The sequence below is a fragment of the Rhodamnia argentea genome, chromosome 1 (assembly GCF_020921035.1).
Source record: "Rhodamnia argentea isolate NSW1041297 chromosome 1, ASM2092103v1, whole genome shotgun sequence".
Taxonomy (NCBI): domain Eukaryota; kingdom Viridiplantae; phylum Streptophyta; class Magnoliopsida; order Myrtales; family Myrtaceae; genus Rhodamnia; species Rhodamnia argentea.
The window spans coordinates 32,449,528-32,463,799 of record NC_063150.1 but is presented as its reverse complement, the minus strand read 5'-3'; the positions used below and the strand labels follow the sequence as shown (position 1 = coordinate 32,463,799).

At 36.6% G+C, this 14,272-nt stretch overlaps 1 protein-coding gene across 2 annotated transcripts; it reads left to right on the top strand.

Moving 5' to 3' along the window:
• The first annotated feature begins 8,849 nt into the window (after positions 1–8,849).
• LOC115752779 (homeobox protein knotted-1-like 1) lies at positions 8,850–13,955 on the top strand. Of its 2 annotated transcripts, none has more exons than XM_048283829.1 (5): positions 8,850–9,622; positions 9,785–9,898; positions 9,980–10,163; positions 12,802–13,055; positions 13,561–13,955. In XM_048283829.1, the coding sequence occupies exons 1-5, from the start codon at positions 9,359–9,361 to the stop codon at positions 13,705–13,707; spliced, it is 963 nt and encodes a 320-aa protein (XP_048139786.1). In that variant the 5' UTR covers positions 8,850–9,358; the 3' UTR covers positions 13,708–13,955. The 2 variants fall into 2 exon arrangements, with proteins under 2 accessions (XP_048139786.1, XP_030546992.1); XM_030691132.2 differs by having other exon boundaries at positions 8,858–9,622; positions 10,013–10,163.
• Positions 13,956–14,272: the final 317 nt, after the last annotated feature.

Here is a 14,272-nt window from a genome sequence, read left to right as displayed (position 1 = left end):
GTGTGCCGTATGGAACGGCGGGCGATGACTAAACCGCCATGTCGGCGATTGCAAAAACTAATCGAAATGACTATATTGAAATTTCACGCAAAGATTTAGGGCTATATTGAAAAGTTTAAAACTAAATTTGCATTTGTATAATAAGTTTAGGACTAATCGAGTGACTTTCCCGACAAAAGAGACTGAAATAATCTATATTTCCATTAACCGAATCATCACTTTGGAAGGCCAACCCAAGGATACCGAATTCTCTTGATTACTTGTGAACCCTAAAGATATGTTTGGTAGTCAAATTAAAATAAAATTTATCCTATCATGTGATTGGTGTTTACTCAAGGCAAGTTAAAGTCGGATATAAGAAAGATATAGCCCGAATATTATGTTATGGCGGAGGTGGGATAAATGTGGATAGAAATTCTGATATCCATAATATAACAGATATTTTTATTGAAAAATAACCTTCTTAAACTAATAAAGTTAAAATAATATTTAAATTATAATATAAAAAAAATACAATTTCGTTTTTACTTATTACTACTTTTATGTAGATGTTCGAATTCTATGTAGATGTTCGAATTCCTTTCTATCTTTTAACAGAATTTATACATATAAATATATATCATTAGAATTTATATTTGTTACACATATTAGGCAGATTAATATAGTTTACCGCTTAATAAAATTTTATTAGAGAATGATGGAAGGGGGGAAAAGAATTAAAAAAAAAAAAAGAGGAGGAAGAATTAAAAATAAGAGAATAAAAAAAAAGTAGGCAAGAGTATCGTGAGAGATTCTGACTGCTTCCATTTGTGCAATTTTTGGTTCATTGACACAGAAATGCCGTTTATATTAATCAACGTACATGATAGGATGTGAAAATATTCGATTTTATCGCTATGATTCACGAAACTGTAAAAATAATATAGCAAAATATTTGGATTTCATATTTTATCCTTTTCAGTCCTATACTAGCTAGAAATCCAAACGATCAAACTTAGACTAAGAATCAACTGAAGGGACAAAGAGAAAATAAGGAGATTCCCAAGAATGAAACTTTTACCCAACAATTTAACGATATGCTATAATGAATGAACCAAGAATTTAATGTCTAAGAATAACCTCCAAATAAATAAATAAAAATAACCTAACTAAACTATGAAATTTAAATAATAGCGGTGTTATCGAATTCTTGATCTGATCTAGATAAGAGCAACCTAAGACTTATTCAAAGCAAACTCGACACCCATTTTCTCTTCCTCTCCAAGCTCCCTCAATGAGAAATAACTAATTGTTTGAGGGTTGATCCTTCTCAACTCGAGTTGAGATTATGTCTCCCGATTTGATCTGGGATTGTTTTCACCTAATTTTTTTTTTGTTATTTTTTTTCTTTGCTCGCTGCTGATGCTCTTCTTAGGCATGTTTTTCACTTTCATAGGAATCAACTTGCTCCTTCAAATCTTCCGCACTAAGGAGTCCGACGAAATCAAGGAGAAATACAGTGAGTTCCTATTGCCCTAGAAGCGGTTATACGATTTCTCCGAGTTTTGAAAGCTTTCATCTCCCGATCTAAGTGTAGATCTAGGAGTTCTTGAAAGGCGTTTCTGTGCTCGTCCAACCTCTCCCGATATAAATCTAGATCTAGGAGCTTGTTCAATTGTTTTTGGTGTCTCTCTCTACGGTGGTGGTGTTAGGCGCACACCGTCCATTGGGCAAATCGTACCTATTGAGAAAGGGATTGCAGTGTGTGCTCTTCACCGATGACGATGCTAGATTTGTTGATCACCCACCGTTTGTTCTGTCCTAATGTCGAGACAGATCAATTCTTATGGGATGAGGGTGTGTTTATCATAGCAGTTTGTGCTTTATCGTTCTCTCTTGATTGAAGAAGATTTGTCCCATGAGGCCATCTGCATCAAACTCCCGCTGTTCATGATATGGTGATAGATCAGCATTGAAAGTAGCAGGAACACCATAGTCTCCAAAACTCGAAAACCACCACCATTCACTAGAGGAGTTAATTCAGCACATGGCGACCGGGCTGGAATCATTCTTTCTTCAAATGAATCCACACAAGATAACCTCCTTAAGATTAACATGCTTTTTGTGCTGTTTACTCGACTGTGATGCTCGTCAAGTCTGCTTTAAAGCTCCCTTCCTCACTTTAAACGACGCTTTCGATGCACCACTTGGACGTGAATAATAAACCAACATGAAAGATACGCCCAATTCATGCAAAGAGAAGGGTTGTCGATTTGAGGGTAAACAGAGAGACAAAATGAATAAAGAAAATCATCTTTGATTAAAGTGTTACAAACTAAAACTTTTTTTTATAGAATAGAAAAATAAAAAGAAGGATAGCACTGAAATCATTTTATTTATTTATTTAAAAAGAAGAGTTTAAAAAATAAAATAAAACAACAACACCTTGTCGCCAAAAAGGAAACCAATTTTGATTCAGGTCAAAGATTTGGTTCGAGGAGATTTTGCAACTTTTGGAGATTACAATCATTTCAATGAGAGTATTGGCAATATATGGCGTCTAAAGCAGTCTTCTGCTCATTGATGATTGCCCTTTCTTCTCGCCTTTTAATAGGAGGGTATATTCTCATGACATAGACAACCACAAATGTTAAACCAAATTTTTTTTTCCGATCAAAGTTAAACCAAAATTAACAAATACATTTAGGCTTCGCTTGTTTAACGAAAAATGAATAATTCGAAAAATATTTCTCTAAAATTGATCACTTGTATTGTTTACATTAATAAATGAACTAAAAATATTTTCATAGTCCATGAAAATACTCATGCTTAAACTGCTGTCGATGATGGAAAAACTTTCATCGACTAATTATTTCGAGCGATACGAGTGATTGTTTTTTATTAAAATAGTTTTAGAATTATTCATTTTTCATAAAACGAACGAAACCTTACTTTTTTTTTTTAATATTACAAACCCAATGCATAGAATATTGTTTATGCGGATTGTCGTAACTATAACTAGTATCCCAAACCAATTTGGATATAATAAAATTCTTATTAAAAGACTAGATCGAAAATTCTTATTAAAAGACACTTTGCGATTGAAAACCCAAAAAATCCAACAAGTATAAATACTTTTGTTTTTCTTGAGGGGAAGCACCATGAATTCTCGTTTTGAATTCCCTCGATTAGAGGATGAGATGCTTCCCCAAGGAAAACGGAGTGATGTAGAAGAGAGCATATCCTAGGGAACTAATCTTATGGGAATGATCACGTCACTTCCAGATCAGGACTTTGTTGGACAATCACAACTTGTCAAATTACTTAATTGAGGACAAACCCGTGAATGTAGGGCCCACCCTCCAATTCAAACTTACTAATTTAATTGAAAGATGGGATGCTATTAACTAATTAAAAAGTTTTAAATGGGTCGATTTAACGCTTAAGTACTCCAACAAGAATGAAGCATTTGGATTCGCCTACATATTCGACTAGCGTCGTGGCAGGCGCTACGCATGTCCGTGATCATCGAGGAGATATATGGGGATAATTGTCCAAAAAATTCTTAATTTATTATAAGACGGCCAATTTAGCTGCAATCCTTTCAATTTTGTCATTTTAATTATAAATATTTCAATTTTGTTAATATGGTCCTAAACCTTTTGAAATTTTGTCATTTTAGTCCTAAGCCTATTGTTGTGATAATTGCCAAAAAGACCATATTGATAAATCATCAAAAGTTTCGGACTAAATTACAAATCATAAAAAAAAAATAGGATTAGATTGGCACGATTAAAATATTCAGGACTAAATTAGCAAATTATCAAAATTTTTAGAGCTAAATTGACATAATTGAAAAAGGTTGGGACCTTTTGAACAATTTTTCTGAGATATCTATATGAAGAGTAGGAAAAAAATTTAGGAAAAAAATGAGCTATTTAATTGAGTGGGTGTAAATGGGTATTGCGAAATATGTGTGAAGAAAGAGCAGCAGTTTTATTTTTTATTTTTATATATAATCCGTTGTAAGAGATAGTGGAAAATCCAGAAAGCGTGACAAATTGAGATTTCGGCATAAATACACGTGCACGCGCGCACATATATATTATATATCTAACGGTGATGAAATTAAACGCTACTTAACAAATACTGTACATACGTGAGTTTAACTCTCTGCGGAAAAATCACAATTTTAGGAGACAAGAAATTTTTTTTTGGCAGAAAAATAGATCCGACATAAAAGGTATTGTCATTGAACGCACGAACTTTTTATACATCTACATTCAAAGTTTCACAGTAAAAACAAACATGGTCAAAAAGGTTACTCGATGGAAGAGGAAGTAAAATATAAAAAAAATCACAAACCTACTGTATTGGCACCTTTCTCAGTCAAAAACTTTTTAATTGGGTCAATTTAGTCATAGACATTTTTACATCGGTATTAGTTCAGTCTATTTGGCCAATTTAGGTTGAAAATCGTTGACGTGAACACCGGCGCCGTATGTGACACGACTGGCACCGAAGAAAGAGGAAAACAATAATTTTTTTTTAGGGATTTCCTAACCCAGTGATTTCCTTTTTGTTTGAACCTTATAGAAAGGCAGCCTCTGTCACCCAGTAGCGAATGGTTTACCAAGATTAGGTTTATGCTTTACTCCGAGTAAAAAAGTCTCCCCGATTTTTATTTACCCATATAGGACAAATATCTCGACCAAAAAAAAAAATATAGGACAAATGTCAGTAAAAAAAAGTACTTAACTCCTCCTTTTTCATTTTACTTCTATTGTTTGTTTGGATTTGTAATCAATGAAAACGTAAGAGCAGTCAAATGATACGTCATCAGATGATTGTGCAAGGGAAATAGTAGGTTATAGAAAAAACAATAATGGAAAAGGAGGAAAAAGAAGAAGAATAAGAGAAAAGTAAAGGGGATAGATCAGGAATCCAATTTCAACTAAATGAAGTATAAGAAGGGGCACAGAAGGCCTGCTAGTAGGATACCCATCATAATATTTTGTACAGTAGATCTGTGACCGACTCTCTTCCTTTTTGTGTATGACATCGCCACTCTCGTTGGCCAAAAAAGAAAAAAGGAATTTTTTTTAAAAAACACTAAAAAATTACGAAAAATGTCTCCGTCAATGCCAGGGTGTCACGTAGGACGGCGTCAGTATCCACGTCAATGATTTTCCGTATGGACTAAATCGATGAAAATGCGAAAAAGTTTATGACTAAAATGGCAAATTAAAAAATTTATGACTGAATTTGTACTAATGTAATAAATTTATGACTTTTTAGTACTTTTCTCATTAAAGAGGAGATCAATTTGTCATCACAACTGATAGAGTAATTAAATATTAAACCACGCATTCATCTAACGAGTTAAGCTTTTAGAGTAGTTGGCGGTGATCTTATCAAATTTCACATGGTACCGGAGCTGAAGATCCTAAATTCAAATCTTTTTAAACCCAATTTGCCTTCCCAATCAAATTTGTCAACGCTTAGTACTAGCATTTTTGATCTTACAATATGAAGTAATTAAATATTAAATTACGCATTTTTAATATCTTCAATTGACATTTTTGGTCTTACAACATGAATATAAACAGGCCGACTTACGTTCTTTGGCAAATTCTAGGCCGAAAGTCACATGTATCGATGCAAAAACCTTCTTCTTTCAAAGACAGGGTACATTCCTGTCAAGATAATGTCCAAAATCCAAATACTGTGTTAGGTCGGACGTTCCGTGAATTCTGCACTCGGTTTTTTTTTTTTTTTTTTTGCAGGTCATTTTTACGAATAATCTTTGTCGTCATTTGAGTCAAACAAAATTCAATCGAGCTTGATGGAGATGGGCTAGAGTAGAAAAAAGTTCCACTGTGTGTACACTTAATGTTAACCCTAGTTGGTATAGGAGAGGGGGTTCATTCATTTAAGTGCATATTAAAGCTGAAGATCGCTCCACTACCATTAGGGTTATGATGTCATGCTTCCCGAATTAGCAAAATGCCCTCGATGGCAATAATTTAACAAAAGGCAAATGCCTTTTAAATTATGTAAGAAAAGGGAAATAATTACTAGAAATTAAGACAGCAATGATTGCACCCTCCCTGATCATGTGTTTAGGCCAATGAAGATGTCGGGATGGACGGCATGATTGGTGCAAATGGCTGAGTATTGTTGAAATTGATACTCTTTTGCCATAGTCTAAGTTTTTTGGACTGAAAATCTTTTGATAATTTATGGCAAAAGCATAGGATAACTTAGAGATGATTGGTTTCCGATCCTGCTCGATTTTCTATTTCTAAGATTGGAAATCGGTGGATAATTACTAAGGGCGAGTAACATGGACATTAATTTCGATATATTCATTAAAATTAGGTTTGCATTTAAGAAATGAAAAATAGCAGGTGGATTATTAATCTTACATTTAAGAAATTAAAGAATAAAAAATAATAGGTCCGATCCCTCTTGGAATCAAGACCGAACATTGAAAATCATCGGTTTCAATTTTATGGAAGTGAGAACCGGACAGGCGCCCTTGGGAACTGGACCAAATCAGCCAATTCGATTCAATTTGGGTGGTTCTCGGTTTGGTCGGTTCATCTTACTTACTCTTGTATGAGGTCTTCCTTTGTTCTTGCCACTCCAATTGCATGTTTTTTGAAAAAAACAAATTATCATGAGTTTGATAACTATGTGTATACTATTTAAAAGATTTTTAGTACTCAATACTTCATGAAAAGTTAATCCTAACTCAATTCTCAAATCCAAGTAAATAGCTCTTTACTTATCCCATCTTAGTTGATATTCAGAAAGCGAGACTTCGTAAACGAGTACTTAATCACCATACACAAACAAGTTACAATCAATAATAAAACTGCCTTTTTTTTTCTCATTATTTGTAATTAATACTTTGAAAATCAGATCACGGGAACAATCGGCTCGCCTCAATGATCCTTAAAAGAGGAGAGTAATGCTTCTCTTATTTTTCTTTTTTCTTTTTAAATAGACAATGATCTTGGATTTATAGACAGATGCTGCGTAGCTTGCAAATGGAGTGTTGAACTACATGATAAATGTGGGCCTATCTTTAAAAGATTTTTTCTCCAATTGTATTTATGAATAGATGAGTTACAAATTATGGATATTGTCCATACACTAAAAAAAATGCCGGCGATATTCATATAATTGCAGAATAAATTTTCCCATGACAATCATAATTGAAGTATTTAGCTAAGTGTTTATATTTAGTAGGAGTGAGCATGGATCTAGAGTACAACGGGGGAACTAGACCAAATTGACCATAAGAACTAGTATAGTTCTAGGGTCTTGCAACTACCGGTTCCAAAAAATGTGGAACCAATACCGTGCGGTTTAATTTCTTGATCCTAGGTAAGAACCGAGTCGGAAAGTGAGAATCGAAGAATCGAGAGTGGGGAATCAAGAACCGATGAACCAGAGATTATATATTGTAAGTGATATGTCTTTTCATATTTTAATTCCTTTGTATATGTAATGAGCGAATGGTTTATTTAATCTATTCTTAATAAGTAGATTATCATATGTAAATAAAATTTACGAATTGAAGTGGAATGAATATATATGGTGATTTTTTTAATGATTATTTTAGCTTAATTAATAATAATTATAAATATAAAACTATTTAAAGTAATTAATTATATTTGTGGTTTCTTTTGATTCAAGTGGTCAGAATTTGGAACGATTTTTCATATGTGGTTTAGGAATGAAGTTCTACAATTTAGATTTTATGTTATGTGTTTTGAATTTTTTATTGTTTATTTTATTTCACGTGTTCATTTTTTATGGATTATTGATATTGACAAATGTAGATTTTTGTTGTTGCGTTTACTTTCAATTTTTTTAATTGAAAATGAAAATAAAAAATCTAAGAAAAAGATGAAAAAATTGGATGGTTCTAGGATAGACCTCGGAACCAATCGTGAACTAATCGACACGACAGGTTTTAAGTTTCAGAATATGTATGCTAAGTTTTTTATTCGAAAACCTACGGAATCGGTTTCAATATGATAGGTTTCAAATTTCGAGATGCGATTTTTTTTTAAAGGATCACCAAGTGGAATCTTGACCGACCTTAAAACTGCTTACCCTTAATATTTATGATGCTTTTTTCACCAAAAATGAATAATTTGTGAAATATTTTTCTAAAAATGATAGCTTTTATCACTATTAAAAATGAATCGTCCACAAAAATATTTATGTATAAATTATTCAAGTTACATGAACGAATATTTTCTTAAATCACTCAATTTTTTAGCAAGGCAAATCGATGTTCGTGCGATAAGAGCTTCGGACACCATTCGATGTAATAATTTTGTCAAACGAGTTAATATATACCAACATTATATCCTAAAATTAACCAAAAAAAAACAAGGTAAAAAAAAACAAAACTTCTTCCTCGTGAAGAGAGAGAGAGAGAGAGAGAGAGAGAGAGAGGGGGATGAACAGGGGATAGCGGTACAGTACGTGTATCGGATGCCACTCCCTGGCAATGTTCTTTGGGACCCACTCCCCGCAGATGTTCCCCAATGGCGTCGCGATACGTGGATCGAATGTCACGTCACTGTTTTCACCCTTTGCAGAAAGAGACAGAGACGCGACCTCTACAAACCCGGGCTACGCAAAAATCACCTCACGCACCTGATCACAGAGGGTGTCCGAAAAATCTTCTCTTTACTATGGAGCACCGAGGAAAAAAAACAAAGAAAAATCTAACTGCAACTACACTTAGATTTCACTGTGGCTGTGCGTTGCAAGAACGTGCGATCTAATAAAGCTCTGTCTCTCTCTCTCTCTCTCTCTCTCTTCCTAGTCATTGCCTTTCTTTTTCCGGTTTTTCCACTTGTTCTACTCTTCTTGGGAAAGTAAGCCGTGTCCGATCCTTTTCAAGGACCTTGGCTTTCCTTTGGGGTCTTTCTGTTAACAATTTAAAGAACCGAGAAGCCTCTTTTGATCTCCCCTCAGGTGTTTCTCGAGCTAGCTCTCTCTCTCTAGAGGGGTTATTTTGCGATGGCCGCATACGCTGTTGTGCCTCCTCTTACTGCTTTCACGTGGGTCGTCGTCTAGTTCTTGACCGTTTGACAAGCTGCTTCAAGATCATCTTCAGTTTGCAGTCGGCTTTTCTTGCCATCTTGAGAAAAAAGGAAGAAAAAAATTCAAGCTTTCTGGGTGCTTCGAAAAAACAGGGTTTCTAATATTACCTCCAGATCCTTCGTGTTCCTCCTATAGAGTTCGCATCTGGGAGAAGTTTTAAGAGCCTTTAGGGGGTGCCGGCCTTTTGCTTTTCGGTTTCAGGAACTTGGAACGTTCATGACTTGGGAGTGAACGGCGAACAAGAATGGAGGAGTTTTACAGGCTCGACGCTTTGGTCCAGTGTTCAGATGATATGGTTAGGGTAGAGAGCATCGCTGGTGCTGCTAGCACTGCTGATGCTGGTGACGACAATGATTTCCAAGGGTCCTTGAACGACTTGGTCCGGTCCGGGTCGGGTAGATTCATGGACTCCGGTGAAGGGTCCGAGATGTCTGAACTGCTCAAGACCCAGATTGCCACTCACCCTTTGTATCCTCAACTTGTGTCTGCCTATATAGAATGCCAAAAGGTTCGTGCACAAAGCAAACCCTTTCTTGCTTGGTTGATCTGCCTTTGGAACTGGGACGCTTGGTGCTGTAAGCTCACGTTGCAGTAATCATCTGTCAAATCGTGTGTCGATTTGTGTAATTTGAATTCTTTGCCTTTTCCTTCTATTGGGTTTTGGTTGCAGGTTGGAGCACCTCCTGAACTAGCCACACTTCTTGAAGAGATCGGCCGAGACCAAAAACACCGGACCGGTGCTTGCGCCGAATTCGGAGTGGATCCGGAACTTGATGAGTTCATGGTATTTTGCTCAACATTAAGAATGTTTTTTTCTCACTAGATGGATCAAGAATTGTTACCCCTTTTGCCCACTGAGTCACTGGGCGAGACAATCTTGATGGGTGTTTTCTTGAAGGAATCCTACTGTGAGGTCCTTCACACATACAAGGAGGAGCTGTCCAAGCCCTTTGATGAGGCCACTATCTTCTTGAACAGCATCGAGTCACAACTTAGCAACCTTTGTATAGATGCTCCAACAGCTTTTCGTTCAGGGCATTGCATCTCAGGTAATGTCCATTTTTTTTCCTTTTTTTGGGGGTGCGGTGCTTTTTATTCAGACATCATTTTCTTGCACTTAAATACTGGGTGCTGTCTGCTTTGATGGGTCATGTTGGTTCTGTGCATGAAATGACATGTATGGTGTGTAAAGAGTCTTGTAATTGGGTGCAATCTTTATCCGCGCTTGGTGTTTTGAGAAATTAATTGTTTTTTCTACAGATGCATTTGAAACCCTTATTATATAATGGGCGTTCCCCTTATGTTATGTTTTTTTAGGATTGATCTTACTTTGGGCCCCACCCTTGTTTCGTGTGTCATTTTGCAACTGAATGTCTTAGCCATACTTAGTATGTATAGTAGTTTACCATGTAAAAGTTCTCTCTATTGTTTTTTCAATCCTGACTCAATATTTATTCTACCTTGAAACTGAATGTTGTTCATAGTGATTTTCGTGCAAAGATAACAATTGAATTGGTTATGCAATCTGTCTACTCAAAGGCTGGCCGGAGTTCTTCACTAATCCTTTTAACCTCACAGTTCACCGGAAATGACAGTAGGCGTATGAGACTACTCTGTTAAAGTGCTGTGGCTTTGAATAACATGTTTTCCGAGCATGTACTCTACCATTAAGCATACAAAGACTTGATAGATAATAAAGTATGGCGTGAAAGTATTCATTTAGCCAACCTAAGGCTTAGTTGATGTTGTATACTTTGACCGACAAACTGTGAAGATTTTTGGTCGCTGAATGCGCTTAAGTGTTGCAATTAAATCATAAATCTGACAGCTTCTTCTCATGGTGTAGGTCTGTGGTATTCCAGATGTTCCGTGTGTTGATAAACTACCTGCCTTTTGTCTCAACCTTCAATATGAATTTGAATAAAGATGCAAGTACTTTTACTGTTGAGAGGGGCTCCCATTTTTGTGTATAAACTTAATGCATGAGCATAAGTAGGTGAAGCATGATGAATTTTGAGAAGGACAACTACTGAGGACGATATGAGAGTCCATGGCGTAAAATGACCGCTTGGAGTTCTGTACTGAGATTAAATGGTGAAATAGGAGCTGGCTATTAAAGGCAGTTAAAGCTAGCAGCAGCATTTTGCCAGTGAAAAGCAAGCTAGAATTGGTTTAGAGAGTCTATACAGGTGCCTTTACTTTGATGAGTTTGGAAGCCTGTAAAAAGTCCTAATGGAGAATTCAAGATTTTGCAAGTTACATGAGAATATGTCTGGAGAGAAGTGCACCGAGTGCACTGGTAGGAGTCATGTTTAAATTAGAGGGAGAGCATTGTCTAGATTTGTATGTGTAGAGAAAGTGCTCTCATAAATTTTTATTCCTTAAGAGTTAGAATAGAAACACCAAGGACTGTTTTCAATTCACGCTTCACCAAAATTTCAAGGCAATCATTTCCTTAGGTTATTCAATCTCTTCATTCAACAGTAACAATTTTTTGTGTTATGCATGAAGTGGAGTACTTTGGTGAGGCGAAGTTCTTTAGGTTATGTTATTTGTAATTGGAAGGAGAAAACATCTTTCTGGTTCTTGATGCCTAAGGATAGCTCTCAATATGAGGAAGTTCATTGTGAGTTAGGTGCAAAGCTAGAGACTAAGGTGTTGATTGTTGTTTACCAAAAACTTAGGAGCCATGGGCAGCCTTCTGACAAATAATGCACGGAAGTCTACAAAATGTCTGTTAAGGATTTCTCTTCGTGTTCACCATGGTTATTCCTAGTGTGCGAATGCTTTCCGTCGAGCTACATGACCAATATTGAGCTGATCAGTCCTTTGTGGTCAACAAAAAAGGGGAAAAAAGAAGAAGAAGAAGAAACGAAGAAGAAACTGGTCAGCCCTTAGAAGGGGGATCATATGGTTCGACAAAGTTGGCTCTTCATGAAAGCGAGTATCCTCCATCCTCCTTTCTTTTAGAATTTTAAGCCCAATACGAAGGCATAGATTGGACCATCTGACAGGACATTTAGGATAGTGCAATAGGAGTTGCTCCGCGTATCTGTCATTGCTTGTTGTCTAAGTCTTTCATTTCCTGGTCTTTACCTTTCTATATCTCCTTCTCAATTCAAAATACTGGCTAACCTGTATCTTTCCACTTAATCCCCTAACACAGAAAATGGTGTTATAAAGTTTGAAAGATTGCTTGGAAATATCTTGACATGCTAGTTTATTATGAGATAATTGAAGCTATATCTAGACTACTTGGAAGAAGCACTTGACAACATGTAGTTGTAATTCTCAAGAAAAAAAGGGCCGCCTATGAACGAATGCAAAGGTGCTCTTTAAAAGCTTAGGACGTGACCGTGTTAAATGAAGTGTTGATGCAGTTCGGAAACTGTGTGATGTTGTGGCTTTTGTCCACGTTCGGATGAAAATAAAATTATTTAGTGCAGTTCTTCTTTCTTGAGTTTCCTTTGGAAAAGATTATCCTAGCTCTATCCATCGACATTTCACATTACTATATGTTTGGCTAAAGGATTCCTTACCTCTAGAGATGCGGCGCATTGTTGGCGAAAGTCGGGACACTTTCCCTTTAGGAATGTGCCTGTCGATTGCATATATAAGTCAACCTGTTATACTTAATATGCCATTGATAAAGTAGACTGGACTCATTGCCTTTTTGGCCTGTTTCAGATGAAGCGGGCGGGAGTTCAGAAGAGGAGCTCAGCTGCGGGGAAGTGGAAGCACCGGAAGGTCAAGAATATTTGTTCGGAATGCCTCCTTGCGACAAGAACCTGAAGGAGGTTCTCCTGCGCAAGTACAGCGGTTACCTCAGCAGTTTGAGGAAGGAGTTCTTGAAAAAGAGGAAAAACGGGAAGTTACCGAAGGATGCGAGGATGACACTGCTCAACTGGTGGAACTCCCACTATCGATGGCCATATCCGACGGTACTATCATCATCTGGCGCATATCTGTCTTTTAAGTGTCCTAATTTTAAGGGAAGCTAATTAACACTAACTAGTTTTGGCCTGAATTCCAAGGAAATATGTATGGCATCTGATTTTAGATGGCTGGCTTTTGTACTGATGTTAGACTCATCTTATCCTTCTAGAATAGAAAGTTGATGATTTCAGTCTGACTAGCGAATAACCTTTCATGACGTGTTTTCTGTTTCCTAAATTTCACAGTAGTTGAGTCTTGGCCTCAAGTTTATTTTGGTATTGATATGACTGAATCTCCTCTGCTTGAGATGCTCGCAATTCGGGTGCAGGAGGAAAAAGTTTTGTTCTCACTATGCACAGTTTTTCCTGCCATACTGCGTCCAATATTCTATCTTTTCTAAACTTTTGGAGATTATCATGGTTTGACGTTGATCTTCAGAAAAATCGAGGTGTGCGCAATTTTTTTTTTTTCCATCAGTGCGACGTGGCTAATGAGCGATATGGATTGCAGGAAGAGGAAAAATTGAAACTATCTGAAGTCACGGGGCTAGACCAAAAGCAAATTAACAATTGGTTTATTAACCAGAGGAAGCGACATTGGAAGCCATCCGAAGACATGAGATTCGCCTTGATGGAGGGCGTCAACAGTGGTATTTGAGCGTCTACATATTTTGATGCTGGAGGTGGAGGTCGACAGCGATGTTTGAAATTGATCAGACGGATTCTGGGTTGGATTCATGTTATGTTCTTCCTCTCGACGATGCCCACTCATTCTTTGCCCGTGTAAGTTGTTTCTTGATGTATGTAATCTCTTCGAACATGCGACTCCTTATAGTTATAACTGTCTTACATATTTTAGCTCTGGTGTTCAAGTTCCAAGCGAAATGAAAAGTCGGTACCTGTTTATCTCATGGAAGGAATAGATGGGGCATAAAGCTAGTTCTCTCTATGGTATCTAAACATGAACTTTGTATGCTTTTTCTTAAGAAGACACTCCTGGCTCATTAATGAGATCAAGTCGATTAACAGCTTAGGGAACAATGAGATCAACACTAACAAGTGGACATTCTGGGTTGCTGTCCCAGGATTGATCTCATCCATAACGTCATGCTGTCTAATGGACGAGTCTATCCAATAGTTTCGTTTGTCGTCTGTTGGTGAACAGTGTTCTTGTGCCTGGCTCCTGAAAGGTTGGATCTGTCTATTATACCTAGTGGATCTTG

What these genes read in the sequence shown, in the direction of transcription:
- LOC115752779 (XM_048283829.1), top strand. Translation starts at nt 9,359, where the DNA reads ATGGAGGAGTTTTACAGGCTCGACGCTTTGGTCCAGTGTTCAGATGAT. An exon ending in CGGAACTTGATGAGTTCATG is followed by an intron (nt 9,899 to 9,979) that starts GTATTTTGCTCA and finishes ACTGAGTCACTG; the next exon opens with GGCGAGACAATCTTGATGGG. An exon ending in TTCAGGGCATTGCATCTCAG is followed by an intron (nt 10,164 to 12,801) that starts GTAATGTCCATT and finishes GGCCTGTTTCAG; the next exon opens with ATGAAGCGGGCGGGAGTTCA.